We start from the raw sequence: 24,210 nt of genomic DNA on the forward strand, positions 1-24,210 counted from the left end.
CACGCCAAAAATAGTCTTGTGTAATAAAAAATCTATTTTTAAATTTTTTTTCTGTTCTCAATCAAATATTTCAACATCGATTACACGAATAATTATGTCGATGTTCGATATTTATATTTGTTATTTTCTTATACTTTTACATATTTTATTAAAAAACCTTTATTGGTTTTCTAAATCAGATAGATTATAAAGAGCTGTAATATACAATTATTTGTAATAACAAAAATTTACATGAAATTAAAAAATCGTTATGTATATGAAACATTCGGAATAAATCGATTATGACAAATGTTCGAAAAGTGTCAACTGCTATCGATATTCCATCGTTTCGTTCGTGGTCAAAGTCAACTAAACTAGCGCAGCAAGAAACGTCAAAACAATATTCCCATTTTTGTTTTACAATTTTTATTTCAATATTAATATCACTGCGACTTTGTGATTTTATCGAAATTTTATTCTAATATTTATATCACAATATCTATGGAACGTACAGTGTTAAACCCAAAGTAGATCATATCCTAGTCTTTGTTATTTTTGGTGTACTATTTTTGTCCGCTCGTTCTACATTCGGTGCATTGAAATATATTTTGACATGTAATAAAATAATGTCTTCCTGCACGGTAAGTGTTACAGCCTTAATTACTTATCATATTCTTATAATTACCTACACACCAGAAAGAGAAAATGTGGTGTGATAAATTGCGTAGGTCGAGTGAGACACAGTATTGCATTCCTTACGTTTGATATCTCGTGTGAGTTACTTTACTTGGTATTAATTTAAATTTCGAATAAACTGAGGTGTATGTTTTCTACTTCCTTGTAGGTAATTTTATATAGCCTTTGCCATATGATATGCAAATTAGTCCAGGCATGTTTGTTGATTGCATGTAAATAAACCATATTACATTTACATTTCCGTGATACAGTAATATTCGAATATATTATCTTGGTTTGGTGTTAGATTAATTGTTAATTTAACATTTTAGATGACTTCATATATTTTCTCTGACTGTATCTCATAAACATAATCAAAGAGCTTAGAATGACATCGAATAATTCAGTTGATCTTTAGATGTGTTATTAAAGAAACATTTATTTTTAAAAACCAGTATACTACATCAATCCTTGCTACATGGGAAGAGAGACCTGTGACTTGTAATGCGATGTAAAAAGGTGCCTATTTTCGCTGAATGCATATCGGCTATTAATACTGGAGGAATTGCTATTGGAACTGGTATATTTATATCAATTGCTAATAATCAATCTAAGCTAATATTCTGCTATTCTACCAAGACTTTCCTAACTAATTTGTATAAACTGTGGTGGACAAAAAAATGTTAACATTAATTATAACAAACAAGCCTAAGTAGCTTTTACATTGATATAGATTTATAGTTATTAAATCATATTATTTTCGCTACAGATTTTTTAAAATGAAATGAATTAATGCACCACTTGTAGGTCAAAGAATAAGCTCATGTACTTGTCGACACCTGAGGGTCAAATAGTGGCTTAAACAACTGCTGTTATTAGGTACAAATAGGTGTGGTGGTGCGGCCAGAGGTTTTTTTTATGATATAGGAGTAGAAGACGAGCATTCAGTCCACCTGACGGTAAGTGGCTACTGCCGTCCATGGACATCTGTAATCAACCCCATATAGGATTTGATATTCCTACCTGAGGTCGGCCACAGATGCGCCGCTACCACTGAGGAATAAGCTGGAACACCTCGGAAAAGTCTGTCTCCCTTACCACACCCTTCAAACCGGAATACAGCAGCACCTAACACTGCTGTTATTAAGTAGAAATAGGTGTGGCGGTGGAGCCGCTGGAGTCGAACCACAAAGAGTTCTACCACCTTCAAACCACACCCAAGATGAAGGGACTTGTAGAAGGGTTGAGTTTATGGTTTGTAATTATTGTTGTATGTGTCTATGAATAGATCACAGTGTAACCAAGCAGGAGGTTATGAGAGTCAAGTGTTTATTATTATCAATAAATACATTGTTGGTTCTTATCAACCGAATATCTTATCTTGGTTCCGATACATTAGGTTACTTCTGGATTTCATCATGAAAATTGTTTACATCGGCAGTTAATCTAAAAATTATTAGGCTGAGTCAATACGATTAGGAATTTATCTTTTAGATTACAAATAGTTGTACAGCTCATGACTGATAAGAGTTCATGTTGATAAGAACATTAAGACCAATTTAAATTTGGTGGTTTACCTGTGGAAAGTGGGTAGACATTTTCCAGATATTGGCACACTCGGATATCTAGACACACAGACAGATGGATTAGGTTTTTCAATAGTATCTGAGCTAATTTCAAACATTATATCTCATCTATATAATATTAAAATAATGTGTACATGTAATTTTTTTATTGATAAAAACAATTATAAAAATGTTATTTTCTTATTTTAAGATATGATTTAATATTTTAATTTCCCATCAGAAAAGGCTGTTTTCTTTACCATCTGAATTATTAGGAGCATGACATTGTTACTTATCTTTATTTGTAGTTGTGAGTCACTTGTGAGACAATAATAGTAAATATCATTAAGATATTTATAAATAAATGAGCTAACAACTGGATGAGTGTGGCATTATCTAGCAAATATTTCTTGCCGATGACATAGTAACTATACTACAATATCTCTACATTATTTTTTTGCTCTTTTTTTCCAAACAATTGTTCTCATCAGGAATGAAATTATTCCAGATAATTGTATGAAATAAGTGAAAATGACCTACTTTCAGACCTTTATGTGGTATTGTGTGATATTTGTAATTGATATATTACATTATTTGTCAAAATGTAAACAAATTATGGGTCATAAAGTAAAACTACCACAGCTAGAACTATTACCTCTTTAAGTCGTAAGAGATTCTTTATCATTGCAGCACAACAGTTTTTAATATAAGGAAGAGTTTGTTTTTTAAACCCAGAAAGTGAACAAATATGTGAAAGATTCATTCAAATGCGTTCAGCCTATTAGAATTTTTTTACATAACATTATTACAAAATTATTGGTTGCTACTTTATTAATATTTATATTGAATTTTAACACTCTCTACTAAATACAGTGTACGGATATTCTATTACATTATTACTTGATATCGTTCACTTCCAGATACATACCAATTGTTAATTTTATTAATGTAATGTGATAGTGATAGGGGGAATCAATATTAATCACAACAACGCATGACTCACACAAAAGTGTATTGTCCTCTGTATGCTTCATTGGCTGCACATTTACCGGCTTTTGTGTGGCTTAGTCGTTTCCAATTGTGTTTGATACGCAACAATGATAACTGATAATAGGATTATACATGACTAGTGTGCGCCGGTTAAAAAGTGGCTTTTTGTATCCGGCTCGCAGGACCATTTTATTTAAGTGGTTTTTAAATAAAAAATAAAGTTTTAAATAAATGTAGTTTTAACTTTCTATACAAATTTGTGAATTTGAAGAAACAAAGAATGCATGTCGTCTATGTAATGGTTAGTTGACGGATATTTGTTATTGACTCATAATAGATCTGGAGGTCTATATGAGGTCAGCTATTGACGCATTGCTACTCCTCAGGATTAAGTTGGAATGCCTGTGTAAGTTTCTCCCTTTTCAACTCTTCAAACCAGAGCACAGCAGTGCACACAGTCGTTACAAAACATTACACAGAAATAGGTGAGGAGGCGCTGCCTATGAGCTGAACCGCGAAATGTTCCATTAACTTATTACATTGTAATACATTAGAAGTTTTTTTGCACATCCTCGACGGCAAGTTTATAGATATCGCAATGTAATACAAAGTATGAGTAATAAACGTTGCTATTAGTTACGGTCGTTGGTTCACGGCTATCACAGTTTACTAGCAACAGATGTTGATTGCGCTAATAAATGGTTCCACGGCATAGTTGCATCGTTTATCTGGGTATGTTAATATGCGGAGGATTGCCGTTTGTGGTCATAGTGTAGGTCTATTTGTGTTATATGTGTCACTGGTTTGTCGTAGTCATTGGTTAATTTGAATATCTATTACATACACTGTTTATGTCGCTCAAAAGATTTACTAGTCTTTGTGAATTATCGATTCTTTATGTTTAAAATCTTGTGTTATTTTATCGGTCGTCGTATCAAGTATTAAGGTATAAGGCCAGGGGTCCTATAGTGAAATAATAGTACCTATAACCTTTGAGGACGTAAATATACCGTATATAAGTTGTTGTTATGAGCCCTACTGGAAGTCTATCACAAATACTTTGCCGTTCCTGGTGACTAAGATATGTAAGTCAACCGGCATCCACACATTTTTACTGAACCACAATAACTTCGTTACAAATACCTTTGGCGGTCTCTCTGGTCAATCCATATTCTACCATAATGATATTCTTCTTGTTATTTTACATTATTTGTAAATTGTTTCAGTATTCCATCACAGCAGCGTCGGCAGTGTGATGGTGATGACGTGCGCGGGCATAGGCGACGCGGCGCTGCGCGAGCGGCTGCCCGCGCTGTGGCGGCGCATCGAGGACGCGCACTACAGCTACCTGGAGACCGAGGACAGCCCGGAGAAGCTGCAGCAGAAGAAGAAGCTCGAAGGTCAGTAGGTGTGACGTCAGCAGTGTCGACAGTGTGATGGTGATGACGTGCGCGGGCATAGGCGACCCGGCGCTGCGCGAGCGGCTGCCCGGAGTAGCTGCAGCAGAAGAAGAAGCTCGAAGGTCAGTGGGTAACGTCAGTAGTGACACAGCAGCGTCGACACTGATATTGTGTGTGATAAACACGTGTATAGGCGATGCTGCTCGTCGGACAGAGCAAACTTGGAACCTTTTGCGTTCCACCCCGTGAATAAAAATCAATAACCAAATACGATAGAAGATCTCGTACTTCGTCTCCACAGCACAATTTCAAAAAATATTGCCAGATATCTGTAAATTTGGTGTGTAAAAACTGTGCTATCTCAAAAAAAGTATTTTTTATTATTAAATTACAATGAAAGTCCTATTAGATCAAATATAATGCACTTCGCCCCGTCCCTTTAACGTAACAAAACGCCACTTTTTCTTTTGCAGGTTATATATCTCAAAAAAGTCATTTTCATTTTTAAATAACAATAAAATTGATTTTAAATCGAAGAGAAAGCACTTCGTCCCATCATTTCAACGTAACAATACGCCACATTTTCTTTTGTAGGTTACATTATAGAGTACCTGTCGCTGGTCCCCCACGAGTGCAAGTTCGCGCTCGCGGAGACCGCGAAGGTGTTCCAGCGGACCGTGAACGAGCTGGCGGAGTTCAGCGCGTACCGCGCGGGCATCGGCTGGGCGGCCATCGCGCGGTACGCGGGAAACCTGCTCTCGCAACCATGGCGGAAGGAGTACAAGATTATACGGGTGAGGGATTTATACTATACGAGTAGCAGACCTGCATGCAGTCTATCTGATGGTAAGTGCCTGTTGTCACCCACGGACATCTGTAATCGACTCTAAGACGGGATTAGACATTCCTACCTGAGGTCGGCCACAGATACGCCGCTACCCGTGAGGACTAACTGGAACGCCTCGGAAAAGTATGTCTCCCTTACCAAACAAACCACTCCCCTTTTATTCACTCATTCGATCATTAATCTAGTGCTTAATTCCGTCAATCATTCGGTCATTCATACAATAATTAATTTTGTCCTGTTTAAATTCCAGGACTAATATATTGCTGGAATAGTAATAACTGACGATATACTCGAAGAACCCACGAAGACAATTTTTTATTTGCAGTTATACTGTGGATTCTACAAGCACGAGGTGGAAGCGAATCTGGTTGGCGCTGAGCTACTGTTACAGGCGCTCGGCTACCGCGCGCTCGGCGCCGGGCGGCTGGCACTACACGCCCCGCTGTGTCCCGACATGGTGGCCGCCGTGTCACGTGACGCGATCGTTGCGCACTGCGAGTGTCGGGTGAGTCATTGTTAGGAGATAGGAGTACCGCTGAGCTGCTGCATATTTACATAGCGTTTGTTTAACGACAAGTATAAACTTTTCTTTGTGAGATTCAAGATTTGGTCAGGTATTTTATTGTAGAAGCGAATACATGAAAGATTTAGCCACCTTACATAATCTATATTTAGGTATTGATAGTTTATTTCTATTGATAGTATTAAAGTTATGGTGGCTACTATTTTTTCAAACATGTCAGATACATACAAACAACAAGATAATATCAGTGTTTTCTTACAAACATTATATTTTCATAAATGTATTGACTATGTGCGGTCAATATGAATAGTGAGAAAAAGTTCTCTTAGGGGCTCCCCACGCCGCGGACTATACAGGGTGAATTTTTAAAACGGGCCTTCAGGGCCAAATCCGAAACTATAAGGATTAGCGAAAAATGCTGAAAGGAGTTACGAGGCCGATTTTGATAAAAACTAAAACTGCATCATTAGTTTTTTAAAATATTTTTTTCCTTAGCCGGGAATCGAACGAGTTCATTTTGAAAAAAATGACACCTCTATATTATTCCTCTATCTGATAGTGTCGCTTATAAGGATCAAATTCTGGGAAGTAATGTTATGTGACAAATTAAAGGAAAAGGAAAATTTTGAAGAAAATACGTATTTTTCCATACATTGGCATACTAATCCTTAAGGATTATACATAACAAATGATTTATGTATAATTCTTTAGATTCAGACATAAGTCATACCATTGAAGAATTTGTTGGTTAATCAACTAATTATTCGATGTTATGACTATGACATACGGCTTAGTATGAGAAAGTAGTAGTTTGGCAAATAAGTTACCGCCGTTTTTAGGATTCATTTTTTAATGAAAATAGATAACTGATTAAATAGTAAATTCTTATTGTTTGTTGATTACAACTTCGTTTCAAGGTTAAATATGATTTTCTATATCTCTTTTTTTAGTAATCACTCGGATTTGACTCTAAAAAGTATATCTCGCGAATTGTCAACTTTACATCTGTATTAAACGATACTCCGCCCATAGCAAGTAAATCTATTTTAATGGTCCTAAAAATAACCTTAGCTAAGTCGGACATAAAAATATAAATTATTGGGAAACAAAACGTCCATTTCGAATGATTAGGAATATTGAGGCAAAAAAAATGTTAATACACGAAATGTTTAAATTGATGAATGGCGGGAACTTAACTGCCAAATTAATATGAAAAAATATGTATTTTCTTAAAATTGAGGCTTTTCTTTTAGTTTGTCATTTATCATTACTTCCCAGATTTTGATCCTTATAAGCAACACTATCAGATAGTGGAATAATATAGAGGGTGCATTTTTTTTTCAAAATGAACTCGTTCGATTCCCGACTAGGGAAAAAGTTATTTTAAAAAAGTAATGATGCAGTTTTAGTTTTTATCAAAATCGGCCTCGTAACTCCTTTCAGCATTTTTCGCTAATCCTTATAGTTTCGGATTTGGCCCTGAAGGCCCGTTTTAAAAATTCACCCTGTATATTGCCCTATCATAACTAATTATTACAAATGCAAAAGTCAGTTTGTTAGTTGTTTGTTATCCTTTCACGCCTTAACTACCAAACCGATTGTGATGACATTTTGTACACACGTTGTCAGGGGTCCAGTAAAGGACATAGGGTACCTTTTATAATGATAAATTTCAGTTCTCGAAGGATAGATAAACATAACTTTTGTAATAGAGCGCGAAAGAAAGCGCGGGTAAAATCTAGTCGGAGACACCACCTCGATTCGACTTAGAAGGTAGCATCAACACACCTATTTCTCCTAATATTGTTGTTATCAGGCAGAACGCTGCTGCGTTCCGTTTTAGAGGGCGTGGTAAGGGATATTTAGATATGCAATCCAACTTAAAACTCTGGGGTAATAGTATTCATGTGTTCGAAAACAGTTTTATTTAATTTATGGTTAATTACAGATGGATGGCTATAACAGCTTCAGCTCGGCGACATATTAACGCAATTATAATATGTTTCTTGTTTGTATTATAGAAAATTTAAATATGATTTATAAATTCACTTTTATTCAGCGTATATGCGACTTATTTACACAATTAAGTTTCTTGTTTATAAAAACATTTATTTTTTCTTCCAGATAATGTCCCAAATATGGGAGTCGGTGTGGAGCGGCGGCGGGCGCGTGACGTGGGGCGACGTGGCCCGCGAGCGCGCCGCGTGCGTGGCCGCGCCCGTCGCCGCCGCCGCCCGCCTCAGCGGATACACTGATGGTAAGCTGATATTAATATGTGTTTTTTTTTTATAATGACTAATTTAGCCAGTCATAGCCTAGTGGTAAAGAAACTCGACCTCTACACCGTGCAAGCAAACCCTCTGGTTTTTCAAAGTTATTGTGTGTTTTAGAAATTAATTATCACTTGCTTAAACGAACGAAGTGACTACCCGCGTGGCGGAGCGGTCACCATACCGGTGACCGCTCCACCGCGCGCGCACTGACGCGCAAAGGGTCCCGCGTTCGATCCTCGGCCAGACAGATGTTTAAATGATGAATTTAGATTTCTGTTTCTGGGTCTGGGTGTTTGTGTATTTGTCTATGTGTGTGTCCATAGCATCCACGACACAGGGAATCCTAGAGTGGGGCTGTGAGTGTAGAAAGTGTTTTTTTTGTTTTTTTTTAAACGGTGAGGGAAATCATCGTGAGAAACCTACTACCTGAGAAATCTTAAAAAAAGTTTTCAAAGGTATATAAAGTCTACCAATTCGCACTGGGCCAGCGTCGTGAACTATGGCTTAATCCTTCTCATTCTGAGAGGAGACCCGTGCCCTGCAGTAATGGATTGATGATGATGTTTTTATAATACAGAAGTAGCAAGTAAATGTCGGTCCCATTCAATGATATGGCTACTATTGTCTATGGAAATTTACAATCAATATCAGGTGGAATAAAGTCCTACTTGAAATTCATGATAGATGAGTTGGATTGCCTTGCGTATCTCTCCCATATCATACATCGAACCAGAACACAGGAACACTTGAAACTATTTTTATAAGGGAGAAATAGGTTTAGCAATGCTACCAGTCCCAAATCGGACTAACGCAGTAGTTCTATCATGTTTAAATATAAAATGATACTATTTACTTTATTTCAGAATCAGAAATATATTCAAATGTACCAGCCACATCAGACCACCAACGGAGTAGGCTCGTTGATACGCGACACCACAATGCAGTATCGTCACAGTGTAACCACGTGTATCCCGAAGACAACTTCGAGGAACCCCTCCCGCAAATTGTTCATCCGTACATGATGCCTCCAAACATGATGCATCCGCACATGATGTACCCCCTACCCCACCAACACATGAGTCCCGAGATGCCAGTGACAGTTCCACACAACCCAGTATCAATGATGGCTCCGTACGGCGCTGTACCGTACTACTACCCCGTGCAAGCGCCATATATGATTCCCACTCCTGTTTACGCGCCAATCAAACACGCAGCAACTGTGCCAGTGAACGGGTACCCACCCTACAGATACCCCTCTGTACCCACCGCGCAATTAATAGAACTAGAAACGCCATCCGTTTACGAGAATGGTAAATTCGAACGGCACAGAGACGAAGTCGACAGGAGTCATCGGAAGAGTAATAGGTTACAGGAGACAAAACGCAACAGCACCTCTAAATCCGGGTTCAGTGATGTTTCGTTACCGAGCCTCCCTAGATCAGATACCCAGCCGACGCTCAGTAAGGCCAAAGAAGACGGTATGGGCACGTACGAAAGCTGGGATTATGTGTTTAGGAATTTGTCCAGTAAAGAAAAGGACGGGGACAGTAGGAGTGGGTTTTCACAGTCTTTAGATAGAGACTCGCGAACTTTAGACAGATTAGACAGAGAGGAAAGGAGATCGAAGTACCAACCGACGACATTAGACTTGGAAGACGGTCTTCAGGCGCTGAACCTCGATCGATCGTACGACGAGGACGCGTACCGAACGGCGAAAGTTAACGAGAGCCTGATGAGGCTAAAGCAAGAGCAAGAGATGAAGAAGGCGAGGCAAACGGCTAAGAAAAAGATAGGCGACGATAGAAAACCGAGAAAACAACCAGAAATAATCGGAAACCCGAAAGCCGATGGTCTAGTCACACCTAAAATAGCACCGGATAAGGTCAAGTTGTTAAATAAAAAAGATATAAAGGATAGGAAAGATATAATTAAGCAGCAGAATTCGGTGAATGGTTCAGCGTCAAGTACAGCTGAAGTAAAGAAAGTGAAGAAGCCGTCGAGGCTAGTGGCGGTCGAAATGGAGAAACCGAAGAGTAAACCAGTTGAAAATGGCGTTCATAAAACGGCACACAGCTCCAAAACAGCAGGTGAGTTTCAGATTATATTTTGAATTGTACCTAACGAGTATTCCATATCATCCATGATAACATTAAATTGCTAAAAATTTTTTTTTGTTATGTTTTTCAATAATACTATGTAATTTCCGCGATTAGGACATACAGAAAACATAACATAATAATAAAGATGTTATAAAATTGTCATAGCGTCAATGAACTTAGATAATGTTGATAAAAATGTTTGATATCGGTTAATATCAAAGATATTTTTTCTTTATTTGTATGAACTAAATAAATTGCCATCTCTAACAATACTGCATATGGTTTTTCATGTATAAAATGTACCTAGGTTTTTTGCCAACCATTTCTTGCATATTCTGTGAAATTAAACTTCGTATAATGTACAAAATGCTAATATATTAAGACGTAAATATGGAATTTCACGAATTATACTTCATTAAGTAACCGACATTTAAGAGTATGTAAATACCCACGCATATTTTTATTTTTTAAAGTATGGTCATATCATTAAGGATCATGTAACATATGGTCATTTATATTTTCAGTGTCAAGCTCAAATCCACCGAACTACGACCTGAAAGCCCAACTGGTGGTGTCGCTCGACGAGCCCGACTACCGTCGCTCACCGCCGCGGTTGAACGGCGACCGGGAGCGCTCGTCCAGTAGAACCAGTCACACCGAACGGAACGACGAGTTACGGTCAGACAAGTGGCAATGCGGCACGTGTACGTATTTGAACAAGAACGCGTTGGTCGTGTGCGAGATGTGCGGGAAGTCGAAGCGCGGGCCGGAGATCCAGCCGCTGACGTCGGGGGGTCGCGAGTGCCCCGCCTGTACGCTCGTGAACCGCCGCGACGCCGGCGTGTGCGACGCCTGCGGCACGAGTCTCGAACATTGCCCCACGTATATATAATACGGTTGGCCTTGCTCGCCTTGATCTTTACTGTGGTGGTGGCACAAATCCTTTCATTGGGGTCATCCATAATGATGTACGTATGGGGATATCTAATCCATTTATTTTACCTTTTCTACGAATGCCCCACTAGAAGGTTATGAACCGTCACGATACGTCGTGTGCGAAACCTTGCAGTACCTGCAGTCCCTCATGTGCTCTCGTTCATTTATGTGCCTTTATTCTTATTTTTAATCCTGTACGTGTTGCTGCCACAAACCTTTTGGTAGATGTCATCCATAATTCGATACGCAAATGGGTTTAACGAATCATCTAACTTACATTATGTCGATCTCTATTAAAAAGGGTCACATGTCTATCTGTCTACTGCCTAGTCTCTGTTAGCCATATGAGTTCATTCATTCATTCATAACATTCATTGAAGTTTTTTCAATAATTCATAATTTCATACACACTTAATAAAAACCTTCCGTTGTGTAAATTTCTTTCCCTCTTTAGAGTAACAATACTTATAGACTCCTATTTGTGGAGCCTTTCCCCAAACGTCTTAACGTGTTATGGATGACCACTTAAAATGAAAGGAACAAGAAATAGGCGTTCGTTATAATAACGTTTTATGTATCGCCATCCCTTTCTCCCCGCATTGGGTGTGCATCAAAATGTACCTAGTCTTGCCGAGATATCTTTCTTGTATCTTGTGTGATATCTCGGACGATGTGAAAAAAAAATTGTTTGTAATTAATTAATATTTGTATTAAGTTAACTTATTGTAAATTCTTGTTTTCAGATCAGGGCCAGATTTATGTTTTTATTATTTATTACGATTTAGGTTATGTAGCTTATTTATAATATACGATTTATTTCACATTGATTATTTGTACGATTTTAGAAATTAAGGAGTTCTCATTCGTTCACAGAAAATCGATTTTAGAGTCTATCAATGATTCAATATTGATGTTTGAATCAACGTTAATATTATTTCGGATTGTTATTTGGATTATAATTTATGTATTATTTCTGAGAAATTGTATTGTTATTGAAAGTTGAAGACAATACTGTCAGGTTTAAGAGAAATACTATTTTATTGAAGGCCTTAACTGGTGTAGTGTAAAAATATAACATTATTTTTTCATTTCAAAACAAAAATAGAAAAGTATGTGCTTAGAAAATTTATTAGCTTAAGTGCAGAGAAGTAACATCTTTGAATAACAAATTATAGATTATGGTTAAATTTTTATAAAACAGTATATTTTTGGCGTAGTATAGAAATTATGTCCGGTTTTAAATTATTATGAATCATACATTTGTGTTAATCAGATTGCAAACGCGAAATTATGATTACTAAATGTGATTCGTCATCACAAATATCATGATAGTCTGTTATCTTTCAAATGTATGTTTGAGAGATTTCAAATTTTATATATACAGTAGGCTGAATACTTCATAGGCAACATGAGCGCGTAAATGCTAGGAATGGGCCCCGAAGTGTTAAGGCTATTAAAGTAATAAAAATGCGGAAGTAAAGCTTTTTAATAATATTCAAAACAAGCTAAGAATCGTAAAATCAGGAACATAATTTTCAAGGAAAGCACAAGTAGAGTTTTTTAAAGTCAGCGATATTCAAAATTGCTAGAGCCACTTATAGCTTAAAAGATAAATGTTGGCAACACAATCTTTGAATAAAATATAGCTCTTTAAAAATACAAAGGGCTTTTTAGCTGCAATGTGATAAGATGGTATAATACTTTTCCATCTATGACGATGTACCTTAATTTAATATGCCTTTGCTTTTAAAACTGCTATCGGTCGCATTTGAGAATGGTTATTATTAAGCTGTCCAATGTTTTACATATATAGATCGAAATTTGTCAATGTCGATGAAGATAATTGTCATATGTCAATATCTTTGGTAACCAAAACATTGGATAGATTAATTATGGGCGATGAGAAATTTGTCCCATTTTAAACTTAGAATGCATAGGAGGCTGCAGCTAGTTAAGGCGAAGTATGCATGTACGATGCAAACCTTTATTTACGCTTTAACATCGCCTTAAGTATTAAAAATTACCCACAGTCGTATTAAGATCGTTATGTGACTAAAATATGCGTTGCGTTTAGGGACAAACACATAACACATGTCATGATGTTGTAACATCTTATATACCGACTGCTGTTAAATATTGCATTTGCTCAATGCTTTGGCTCGCGTCGAGAACTTAGTGCTTTATAGCTTCGTGGCGCGGACGTATAGGAAGACATAATTATGTAGAGTTACGGAGGTACTTCGGTCTCTAGCCACCGTTGATCTTGTGAACATTTATGCGTGTAGAGTATTAGCAGTTGGTTACTGTTATTTATGACAGGAGCAATTAAAAAAGGCCAGTGAAGACTTCGGAAATCTCAATAATGAAAATTATAATTCATATCACGCTTTTAGTTGATCACGACTTGAATAAACGTTGGTTCACTTCAGGACCTTCTAAATTCAGAACTTTATACTTCAAACTTCAGGTCGGTTGCAATTAGCATTCGTAGGGATAATTTACGCGTACGAATCGTATAATATTAGTGAAACTACAAAATCCACGGTCTGAGGGAATTTAGTAGATGGGAAAGATTTTTTGCGCATAAGTTAAGCGACTTATAGATGATAGATAAAAATAAGCCGCGCCGCTTATACGCGAGCTAAACTTCACAAGTCAAATGGTTTTGTTTAATTGTATTTTTAACAGATAAAATGTATTTAATGTTGTATTTATTGTACGAGTATTATTATATAACTATTTATTGCTTCGCAAGACAGGGTAACGATCAGTATAAGATACAAAAAAGCTATACGGACATATTATTGTTTTTTCAAATATTACAAAAAATAATGTTGAATTTATTACAAAATTACAATAATATTATCATTATATTCTAGTGTTCGTTTGTTCGCCTTCTAAAATGCTTTAATGTTGATATAGATTCCTCTTTGTTTTTTGTTTTTATAAATTATGGATCTGTGTATATAGTTGTTAGTGTTTGTAAATATTAGATATTATATAATATATAATAATATATTTATACAGACATAATGTAGAGTACCTATTTATATGGATGATACTAAATAATTGGATTAAAAATCACATGTACAGGTGCAATATTTGAACCGTAAGTAATTTTATGACTACATTTATACCATATAATGCACCATAGGGCGACTAGCAGTGATAGTTTAGCGGCTAAAACACTAAGGACGTGTATTTTTCTAATAAAAGTAGATTTTCTCAAACCTAAAATACATTTATATAAATAAAGCTGTGCTTCAGATTGTGTTGCCTTTAGTTAGCGGGAGATTTTAAATTAACTATGTGGAAGATGAAGGAGTCTAATTATTCAGATAGAAGAGATTATGTACTAAACGAATAAATAATATTGTTTTACCAAGTTGTCTGTTTCATTACTTCTACCTATGATATCCAAAGTAACATATGCTAATTAACACTTCTTTTTAAAATGGTCATGTATGGTTTATAGATTATCTGTGCCATGACGTCACTAAATGGATGCAAATGCAAGGTTTTATTAAGCTTTTTATAAAACCCATTCTATTAATATCTTGTACATATGATATTGTATAATTTAAATTGTTATTATGAGTAATAACCAATATCTATTATTTTTATCCGAGTTAAATAGCCCATTAATAGAGGAGGACATATCGGCGGGCACACAGCGCGTTCGCACACGGCGGGTATAGTCCGGGCCAGACCGCTAGTCCGCTCTGAAGTTGTTGCGAGCAGGTGTTATAGTCATACAATTTACTATGGACGCGATTCATTTCTATATTCAGAGCGGACTAGCAGTTTTACGTAGACTATACCAGGTTCCAAAGAAATCAGTTGAGCATCGCCAACATATTATAAAGTGTGTTGCGACGAACGCCCGCCGCGCGTCCCAAGTTGTATGCAGCGGACGACCGCTCCCAGCTTTACAAAACATCCTAAAGAATAATAATGAATTTACGTAGAGTAAAAATATGTTTGACTACTACATACTAATTCTGTGGATAGATATTGTATATCATAATAAACATATAGAGACATCGTACTTATTGTACTACTTATTTCGTTTAAAATATAGTGTAATAGTAATCGTTACTAAATCTTATTATTAAAAGAATTATAGTAGAAGTAGAAAATAAATCATTGATTCGTTTGAAACATTTTATTACTTGTGAACAAGGACGGGATAAGGATCTGGATGGGGATTTAAAATCTGTAGAAATTGTTTTCGGTAATACAATATTCTCGAAGCTTGATTATTGGTTTTTAGTTGTGTTCAGGAATCAGGATACAAGCTGCGTTTGCCGTGTTGGCTATGTTGGCCATGTTCTATTAGCCAGCAAGTTGCGCGGCAACAGCGGGGTGGGGGACATGTTCTTGTTGGGTGTGTACATTTTGACCATGTTGTTGACCAGGTGTGTGATGTACAGGCACGTGTTGGTTATGTCCTTGTTGACCATATTGGTGAGCAGGTGTGTGATGTACAGGCACGTGTTGGTTATGTCCTTGTTGACCATGTACGTGTTGGCCGTGTTCATGTTGGCCATGTTCATGTTGGCCGTGCTCATGTTCATGGTCGTGGTGCTCATGGTCATGGTCGTGGTGCTCATGATGTTCGTGGCCATGTTCGAAGTGCTTGTCGTGCTCGTGGTCGTGGTGACCGTGCTCTACATGCTCATATGCCGATAGAGCTGAAATTTTAAACACAAATGAATGATAGCCTCATAATATTTTGCTAATTAAATGGTGCCAGCTTTACAAAATAGCGAATATTGTGATAAATCTATACCTAATATTATGTTCTTTTTTAACAAACAAAGGAAGAAAGTCGACAATGAAGACAGGCATAGGAAACATTGAAATAGTGTAATATTTTAAATTCCGTTGTGAGTAATACCTACATAGCGCGTAATAAGGACCAAACTATTCACAGGTGCATATGAGCATAAAGTTATCAACATCCTTTCCACATGACTGAACCGACTATTAGCTCAATTGAACGATTAAAATATAATTATTGCATATTAATAACATATTAATAATAAACTACTCGTAATAACATGATAGTTAAGTTGTAAAGTGACGAACTGAGGAAGACTGTTAATGACACAAATATTTTATTATTTTTTCTTTATACTCAAGTAACAAACGGGAACGTAGTCCGTTTTTTGAGTTAAGTAGCTTCTGCCGCCCATGGACGTCTGCAATCAACCTCAGATAAGATTAGATTCCTACATGCAGTTGGGCAAAGATCTGGTTTGAAGGGAGACACACATATCCAAGACATTCCAGCTTAGTCCTCTGGGATAGCGGCGCATTTGTGGGTGACCTCATGTAGGAATCTAATCCTATCTGGAGTCGATAACGGATGTCCATGGACGGCAGTAGCCACTAACCAGCAGGTGGACTGCATGTTCATCTGCTACTCTTATATAATAAAACAAGATGCCTTGTATTCCCTGTGAAATAAGTTTAAACGTCTAGGATAAGTATGTCTCCGTTACCACCTTCCAAATGGAACACATCAGCGTCTAACAGTGGAGTTATTAGGCGGAAATAGGTTTGGTGGTGTTGCCGGAGTCGAACCACTAAGGGCTCTACCACGCTCTACCTTTAAAACATATTATTAACGAAATGTGATATTTTTTATATATTATTATTACTGCTTTTTATTCTCAATTTCAAAAAGTATATAGTATGGATTTTTACTATGGATTTTCGAAAAGTAACTCCTGATAATATTAACTGGGTTAATCAGACTATTAACGAATCATTAGTTTCAATATTTATTGTTTGTTTGTTGTTGTAGGCGTGGAGTTTTAGACAAATCGAATTAAAACGAATGTGTTATAATTATAGTGTAGGTACATACTTATTTTATACTTAATTCCGTTTATATTAAGTGTAAAATAAGTATGTACACTATAATTTACAACCAGAATAATAATATGTACGTTTTAATTCATATTTTTTTGTTTCTCTTGATTTCTGTCCGTCTTCTATAATCATATGTATATCTCTTGTCTAGTAAAATTATGATTTATTGCACAACTTTTAAATTGTTCATAATATAGAATCTAAATAAAAATAAGCTATATAAACACATTATTAATCTTAAGTGAATAGATTAGCTGTTCGTCTATTGTAGAGCACTGCAGTCCATGGAATTTAACTTATGATCTATTTAAAAAACCGTAATGTAACTTATATGTAATATTGTTTGTTTTCTATTAGGGGCCATTCAAGTATTACGTAAGCAGATTTATTACAATTATTTACCCCCCCCCAATCCCCCTTGTCAGCAAAAGCTCTTACCCCCTCCCCCATCCTTACGTAAACATTTTTCAATTAATGTAGGTATAGTTTTTTTTTATATTATAATTATAATTTTAAAAATGCCTAAACGTATGCATGATTTGCGGGAATCCCCGAAAAGCTTTTCGCTTTCAAGTAAAGACAATGTGAGGGTTGCCATTCGTGTAAACAAGTAACAAACTACTGATGACGTAATCATCATCTAGACTTCCCTATCCCCATGTCACCCAAAATAAGCAAAGCAATGACTCCCCGCCCCCCTAAAAGCGCTTACGTAATACTTGAACGACCCCTTATCACATATTAACGCGTGTAATACGAACTAAATTGTCGATAAGTAACAACACGTAAATAAAGTCATATAATAAAGAATGTAATAGGTAATAGTAATTTAGGTAATGGCAGGCATACTTAAATAATAGTAATATGCATTAGTAGGTTAACTTACATGCGGCAGCTGTCATGGCGATTAACGCCAGTGCGACAATCTGTAATAAAATTATGTTTTTTAAAATAAATGGTTATTATTATTATATATTTTATGTATTGCAAAATAAATTATTGTTAAATAATTTGTAATTAATAATTAATACCTCTGATTTTCAAATTTATGTGCGTATTAATTATCACTTGCTTAAACAGTGAAGGAAACATCGTGAGGAAACCTGCATACCTGAGAGATTTATAAAAAAAAAAATCTTAAAGGTATGTGAAGTCTACCAATACGCACTTGGCCAGCGCGGTGGACTATGGCCTAATCCTTCTCATTCTGAGAGGAGACCCGTGCCCAGCAGTGGGACAGTAATGGGTTGATGATGATGATGATGATGAATAATTAATAAAATAAGAAGGTAATTAATACTAAAGTTAATATGTGATTTATTTTACAATAATTAACGTACGTAATACAATACACATGTGGAATTTGTAACCCGCGCCCAGCATATGGGTAGATATAGGCTGAGATTCACAAGGAATATATTTTAGTAGTTAATAAAATAATACTATAATTAAATAATTTGAATATATTTATAACTATATAAAAGAGAACACTGAACTTACCAGTATTTTACTCATGTTTGTTTGGAGTTGCCTCAACTGTATATTGTGAGATGATAATCCGACTTGGAATAAGCTTACGATAGTCCTGCACGGCTTTTATAATCAAAGCTACCTGGTCGATCTCATTAAATTCTGACCTCAGTTCGTCATCACATGATTACACACTCTTTTTGTTTTCACCTGATATTTTGTTGTCGTCAAGAAATAATATATGCCATTTGAACGAATGTCTGAAAGGATAATGTCATAATTATCTTCTCAATTTGTATATGAAGGTAAATAGTTCGACACACGGCATAAAGGTACATCATGGGAATTCGTACTCTAATAAAAGTTTGTTTATTAAACATATTTTTACATGAGAAAAAGTTTAACTTAAAATGTATAAGTTATAGCTTTGGGATCGTTAAGATATCATTGATATTTTTTCCAGAATAATACTGGACTTCTAATACTACAAATGTAATATTTTACGATTTGGAAGGACACTCGCAATAAAATACTTTATAGTTTGCCTGCGGTAACCACCATAACAGTAAGTATCTAGTGTTAACACCTGCTATGTTGTGGTTTAAAAGATGTGGTGAGATAGAGCGACGTAAGATTCTGATTAAAGTCTAAGCTCTAAGGGATAGCAATACGACCGACTTCAAGTAAATGGGTAGATTACTATATAAGTTATACGAGTTTACCATAGTCTCTTTGTTATATTTCTTTTAGAGATTTATTATTTATTATTTTATTTATTTATTTATTTTATTTAGTAAATGGGTAGATTACTATATACGTTATACGAGTTTACCATAGTCTGTTTGTTATTTTTCTTTTTAGTGATAGACAAATTTTATAATCGTTTATTAGTATACGTAGTATTATACGGAGTATTTATATCTTTTATAACTTTGTATAAGATCTCTGTTGGCATAAGATAACTGTAACTAATTGTGTGTAAAACTTGATATATTATAATAGTAAATGTTATGTACCTAAATGTAACTGAGGATGTAACTGAAAACTAAATGTGTTCTGCCGACAAACTGGCCTACAGTTTGGCAGATTATAAATGTTGTTCTTTTGTAAGTCTTCTTTATTGAATATACGAAAAAAAAGTGTCAACAATCCTATTTGGGATTGATTTTGTGGTTAATATAGTGGGTATTACCACTTATCATCGGGTGGATTACATGTTCGTTTGCTGCTTCCAGTTAATAAAAAGAGTTTCCTTCTCTTAAACCGGTTCCTACAAAGTCGCGAAGGAATAACAAAAATCAGTATATAACTTTTTTATAAAAAAAAAAACGCAAATCTCTTGTAGAAACGGGGGCCGCTCTCTTATAGAGATCCCGGGACAGTAGTCCCGCCTGCCCTCTCCGAAATCCATCCCTGCGCCACCGTCACACCTATATTGCGTTACAACGTTTGTAGTGGTCTTGTGCTGTTTTGAAAGGTGTGGTAAGGGATACACTTGAATGAGGCATTTCTTACCTCAAGTAGGATTCGAATCCTATCTAGGGTTGAATACAAATGTCTACGGGCGGCAGTGACCTCTTACTATCGAGTAGACTGCATGTGCATCTATCCTGTGCTATCTACTGTAGATTCACAAAAACAACTATCAATAACAGGTAATATAAGATGTAAACATATGTTTTTTTATTAAACTTTCTTTTAGGTACCTAAGTTGTGATATGTCAATCATAATTAAATGGTTTAGTACCACCACCAAAGGAGCTTTCAACATAGACTTAGTCTGAGAACTAAATTGGAATATCTCGTTATTAACAGTTCAGTGGTTTATGCATGTCTCTCTTACCACACCCTTCAAACCGTAACAGCATTTAAAACTGCTGTAATTACGCAGAAATAGGTGTGGCGATGGTGCCGCCGGAGTCAACCTACATAGGGTCTACCACCTTCGTTACTTAAAAACATACGATTGCATTTAGTCTCCAATGTATTTATCTTACTGAAATAAATATTTTTATATCACGGCGTGCGTAAATTGACGTTTTACGCACGCTTCGCGTGCGCAAAACCCCCATTTCCGACCCCGTAATATAAAATTTTATACAACACGCGGACGAAAAATGTTTTTCTGACTCGTGTGATTGCAGTCCTCGCCTGCGGCTCGGCCTGCAAACTCACACTTGTCAGAAAAAAATTTTTCGTCCTCGTATTGTAATGTACTAATCTATTTTTCTTTCATTATTTTATAATAATGATTGCCCAAGTGCAAGTCGAACTCGCCTTCAAAGCAGCCATTAAAGTACATGTATTGGAAAAAAAATAACTGTCTACCTTTTTATATAATATAATATAGGAGTAGCAGACGAGCATACAGTTCACCTGATGGTAAGTGGGTACTACCGCCTATGGACATCTGTAATCAACCCCAGATGGGATTAGATATTACTACCTGAGGTCGGTCATACTCATAGGCGCGCCGCTACCCCTTTTTTTTTTTTTTTTTTTTGTGTCGAGGGGGAAACCTTCAAAAGGTACCCGACAACGTGGGAGCGACGCCGAGTTATGTGGGATTTTTACCGCACTAAAACCCCCCCGGTGGCCGTCCTCTGCGCTGCGTTGAGGGCTCCGGGATCTCCAAAGGAACGCAACCGGAGTCCTCTAAGCGCGTTGCCCCGTCGGGCTCCGCCCAGGTGAGCTTGACGCTCGCCACACCATCTGGTGTATACGACGGTATGCGACCACACATACCGTCGTCCTTCCCGGGGCCGCTGGCCGGGCGGTTCGAGCTCCCACTCTTGCCGCCCGCAACCCCGGAAGCCCCCTTTTAGTCGCCTCTTACGACAGGCAGGAGATACCGTAGCCCTATTCTAGTCCCGGAACTACAGGGACAGCGCCGCTACCACTGAGGACCAAGCTGGAACGCCTCCGGAAAGTGTGTCTCTCTTACCATACCCTTCAAACCGGAATACAGCAGCGCCTAACACTGCTGTTATATATATTCTGTAAAAATTACAAGTGTCTGTCAATTACGGTTCTGGAGATAGAGCCCTGTGACAGACAGCGAAGTCTTAGTAATAGGGTTTTACCCTTTGACTACGGATTCCAAAAATGACTGTTTTATTAGAGTTTTAGCCACTACTCACTAGTAGGTAAGTATATAGCTAAATCGACTCTATAATTTTATTTTCGTTTCAATTATAATGATGTACTTAGTAGGTAGGTATAGAATATTATAAATAATGTACATGTGACTTTTATTTTATGGTTCTTGTATGGTTGTCTTCTATGGTTATGGTTCTATTTTTATCAGAATAATAATAATTTAACTTTAACGTGGTAATAGCTACCTCTATGGTTAGCTTTACTCATAATATTTTATTTTTAATAATAAATTATCTTTATTACAATTAATTAATAAAAAATTTTACAAGCTGGGAAAATATGTGTTTTAGATTACTTTTTTTAATATAAGTCTATGTGAATTGTATTACGCGTTATTTTGCGGAAATCGTAGGATTTACATGCAAAAAATAAATATATGTACTACCATTCATACCAGCACCTTGGTCACCATAGACATACTTTATGGTACCGTGGTTTATTCTTTATTCTAACTTTATAAATCGAAGTATCGATATAGTAGTAAGTACATAAAATTATCTACTTAAAAAAGCAGTGATAGCCTAGTGGTTAAGAAACGCGGCCTCTCGATCGAGGGGTCTGAGGTTCAAATCCCAGGCACGCATCTCTGATTTTCAAATTTATGTGCGTATTAGAAATTAATTATCACTTGCTTAAACGGTGAAGGAAAACATCGTGAGGAAACCTGCATACCTGAGAGATTTATATTAAAAAAACTCTTAAAGGTATGTGAAGTCTACCAATACGCACTTGGCCAGCACGGTGGACTATGGCCTAATCCTTCTCATTCTGAGAGGAGACCCGTGCCCAGCAGTGGGACAGTAAGGGGTTGATGATGAAGTACTTAAGTAGGTAATATTATTATGTACGAGTACTCGTACTTCCGTTTTTGCACGTCATTTGATGGCGTTATCGTCGTACAAAAGTTGGTATACTTATGTACGTATGTAATTTGAACTCAGACTTATTTTCGATAAAATTTAGTGTGGTAAAATTAGAAATTGACATAAAAACTAATTGTTTTGTAACATTTTATTTTTTAATAATTTAATAACAAATAGGAATTTAAAGACATTGTTTATGTTGCCCCTAATATTTCTATATAGTTACAAGATTTCGATATTGTATTATTCCCATACTTTTAAATTCGGGTCAGGCGAGTTGGCAGTATTTAGACTAGTTTTTGTTCAAAATGAAACATTTAGGGGAAACTTTTTGTACTAGTCTCTCGTTTTAAATCTAGAAGTCCTCGTCGCTATGGCCGAATCCACCATGTCCGCCACCGTGTCCATATTCTTCTCCAAATCCTCCGTGTCCGCCGTGTTCACCATGTCCGCCGTGGCTGCCATGGCTGCCGTGGCTGCCGTGTCCGAATCCACCTTCATGACTGCCGCCAAATCCTCCGTGTCCACCTTGACTGCCATGTCCGAATCCGCCCTCGCCTCCATGTCCACCATGGCCGAATCCGCCTTCACTTCCGTGTCCACCATGCCCGAATCCGCCTTCGCTTCCATGTCCACCATGGCCGAATCCGCCTTCGCTTCCGTGTCCTCCATGACCGAATCCGCCTTCACTTCCGTGTCCACCGTGTCCGAATCCACCTTGGCCGCCGCCAAATCCGCCCTGTCCGCCGTGGCCAATGCTTCCATGTCCACCGCCGTGGCCAAATCCGCCACTGCTGCCGTGGCCGCCACCAGCGCCGTATCCTGCAAAAAAAAATATATTATATATACCACTTCCTTTGTGTTGTATTATACTCGTATAAAGAAATGTTATTAACATTCTATGTACAAAAAAAGCGTATTAAAAATAGATAGAATAAAACTAAGTGATTATATGAAAGAATCATTGCAATGATGTAAAATTGTAATAACACAAAAAGTTACTTGCAACAACAATATTTATAAAAATGAAATAAGTAAATATACTTTCAGCATCTGTATTTCAAATGCATCATTACTTTTGCTGTAACTATGTATGTAACTGTAACTTTTGTAACCTATCAATTATCAACAACATCCTAAAACCCGTACGTCGAAAGTTTATAACATTGTTATTATTACTATCAATATGTTTGTGATATAGAGTAGATACATAAATATTTTAGAAAACATACCTGGGTCAGGAGCAGCTACTGCTACTGCGACTACCGCCGCTAACGCGAGCATCTATAATTAGTAAATTAATTTTTTATGGTTGTCATTTACACTTAAAAATTGGAAACATTTGATTCATAAGAATTTAAATAAATATTAAAATTAAGAAATTTAGTAATATAAGTATCTATATAACATATCATGTTATTTTATTGTTAGGTGCTTACCAAAAGTTTAGCCATTATTTTTAATGCTTATTTAAGACTTTTAAGACTTATTCTATCGGTATCCTGGCTTGGAATAATACGGCTCTGAGTTCAACCGGCTTATATAGTTAAG

The 24,210-nt window shown here is 36.5% G+C and overlaps 3 protein-coding genes across 5 annotated transcripts; 1 reads left to right on the forward strand and 2 right to left on the reverse strand.

Annotated features, from left to right (window-relative positions):
• The first annotated feature begins 339 nt into the window (after positions 1-339).
• tamo (PUB and ZnF_RBZ domain-containing protein tamozhennic) lies at positions 340-14,672 on the forward strand. Of its 3 annotated transcripts, none has more exons than XM_073086255.1 (7): positions 340-620; positions 4,436-4,609; positions 5,204-5,403; positions 5,782-5,961; positions 8,104-8,236; positions 9,116-10,339; positions 10,876-14,672. In XM_073086255.1, the coding sequence occupies exons 2-7, from the start codon at positions 4,465-4,467 to the stop codon at positions 11,241-11,243; spliced, it is 2,250 nt and encodes a 749-aa protein (XP_072942356.1). In that variant the 5' UTR covers positions 340-620; positions 4,436-4,464; the 3' UTR covers positions 11,244-14,672. The 3 variants fall into 3 exon arrangements, with proteins under 3 accessions (XP_072942356.1, XP_072942358.1, XP_072942357.1); XM_073086257.1 differs by lacking the exon at positions 340-620 and adding an exon at positions 782-798; XM_073086256.1 differs by lacking the exon at positions 340-620 and adding an exon at positions 4,277-4,294.
• Positions 14,673-15,437: 765 nt separating this feature from the next.
• Positions 15,438-18,786, reverse strand: LOC140752093 (uncharacterized). The gene is made up of 3 exons (XM_073086258.1): positions 18,668-18,786; positions 18,054-18,093; positions 15,438-15,981 (listed from the first exon to the last, which is right to left on the reverse strand). The coding sequence occupies exons 1-3, from the start codon at positions 18,680-18,682 to the stop codon at positions 15,623-15,625; spliced, it is 414 nt and encodes a 137-aa protein (XP_072942359.1). The 5' UTR covers positions 18,683-18,786; the 3' UTR covers positions 15,438-15,622.
• Positions 18,787-22,795: 4,009 nt separating this feature from the next.
• LOC140752258 (uncharacterized) lies at positions 22,796-24,210 on the reverse strand. The gene is made up of 3 exons (XM_073086481.1): positions 24,099-24,210; positions 23,892-23,943; positions 22,796-23,481 (listed from the first exon to the last, which is right to left on the reverse strand). The coding sequence occupies exons 1-3, from the start codon at positions 24,111-24,113 to the stop codon at positions 23,015-23,017; spliced, it is 534 nt and encodes a 177-aa protein (XP_072942582.1). The 5' UTR covers positions 24,114-24,210; the 3' UTR covers positions 22,796-23,014.

The sequence above is a fragment of the Epargyreus clarus genome, unplaced genomic scaffold (assembly GCF_041222505.1).
Source record: "Epargyreus clarus isolate Ecla_fem2 unplaced genomic scaffold, WU_Ecla_fem_2.2 ptg000024l, whole genome shotgun sequence".
In the NCBI taxonomy this organism is placed as follows: domain Eukaryota; kingdom Metazoa; phylum Arthropoda; class Insecta; order Lepidoptera; family Hesperiidae; genus Epargyreus; species Epargyreus clarus.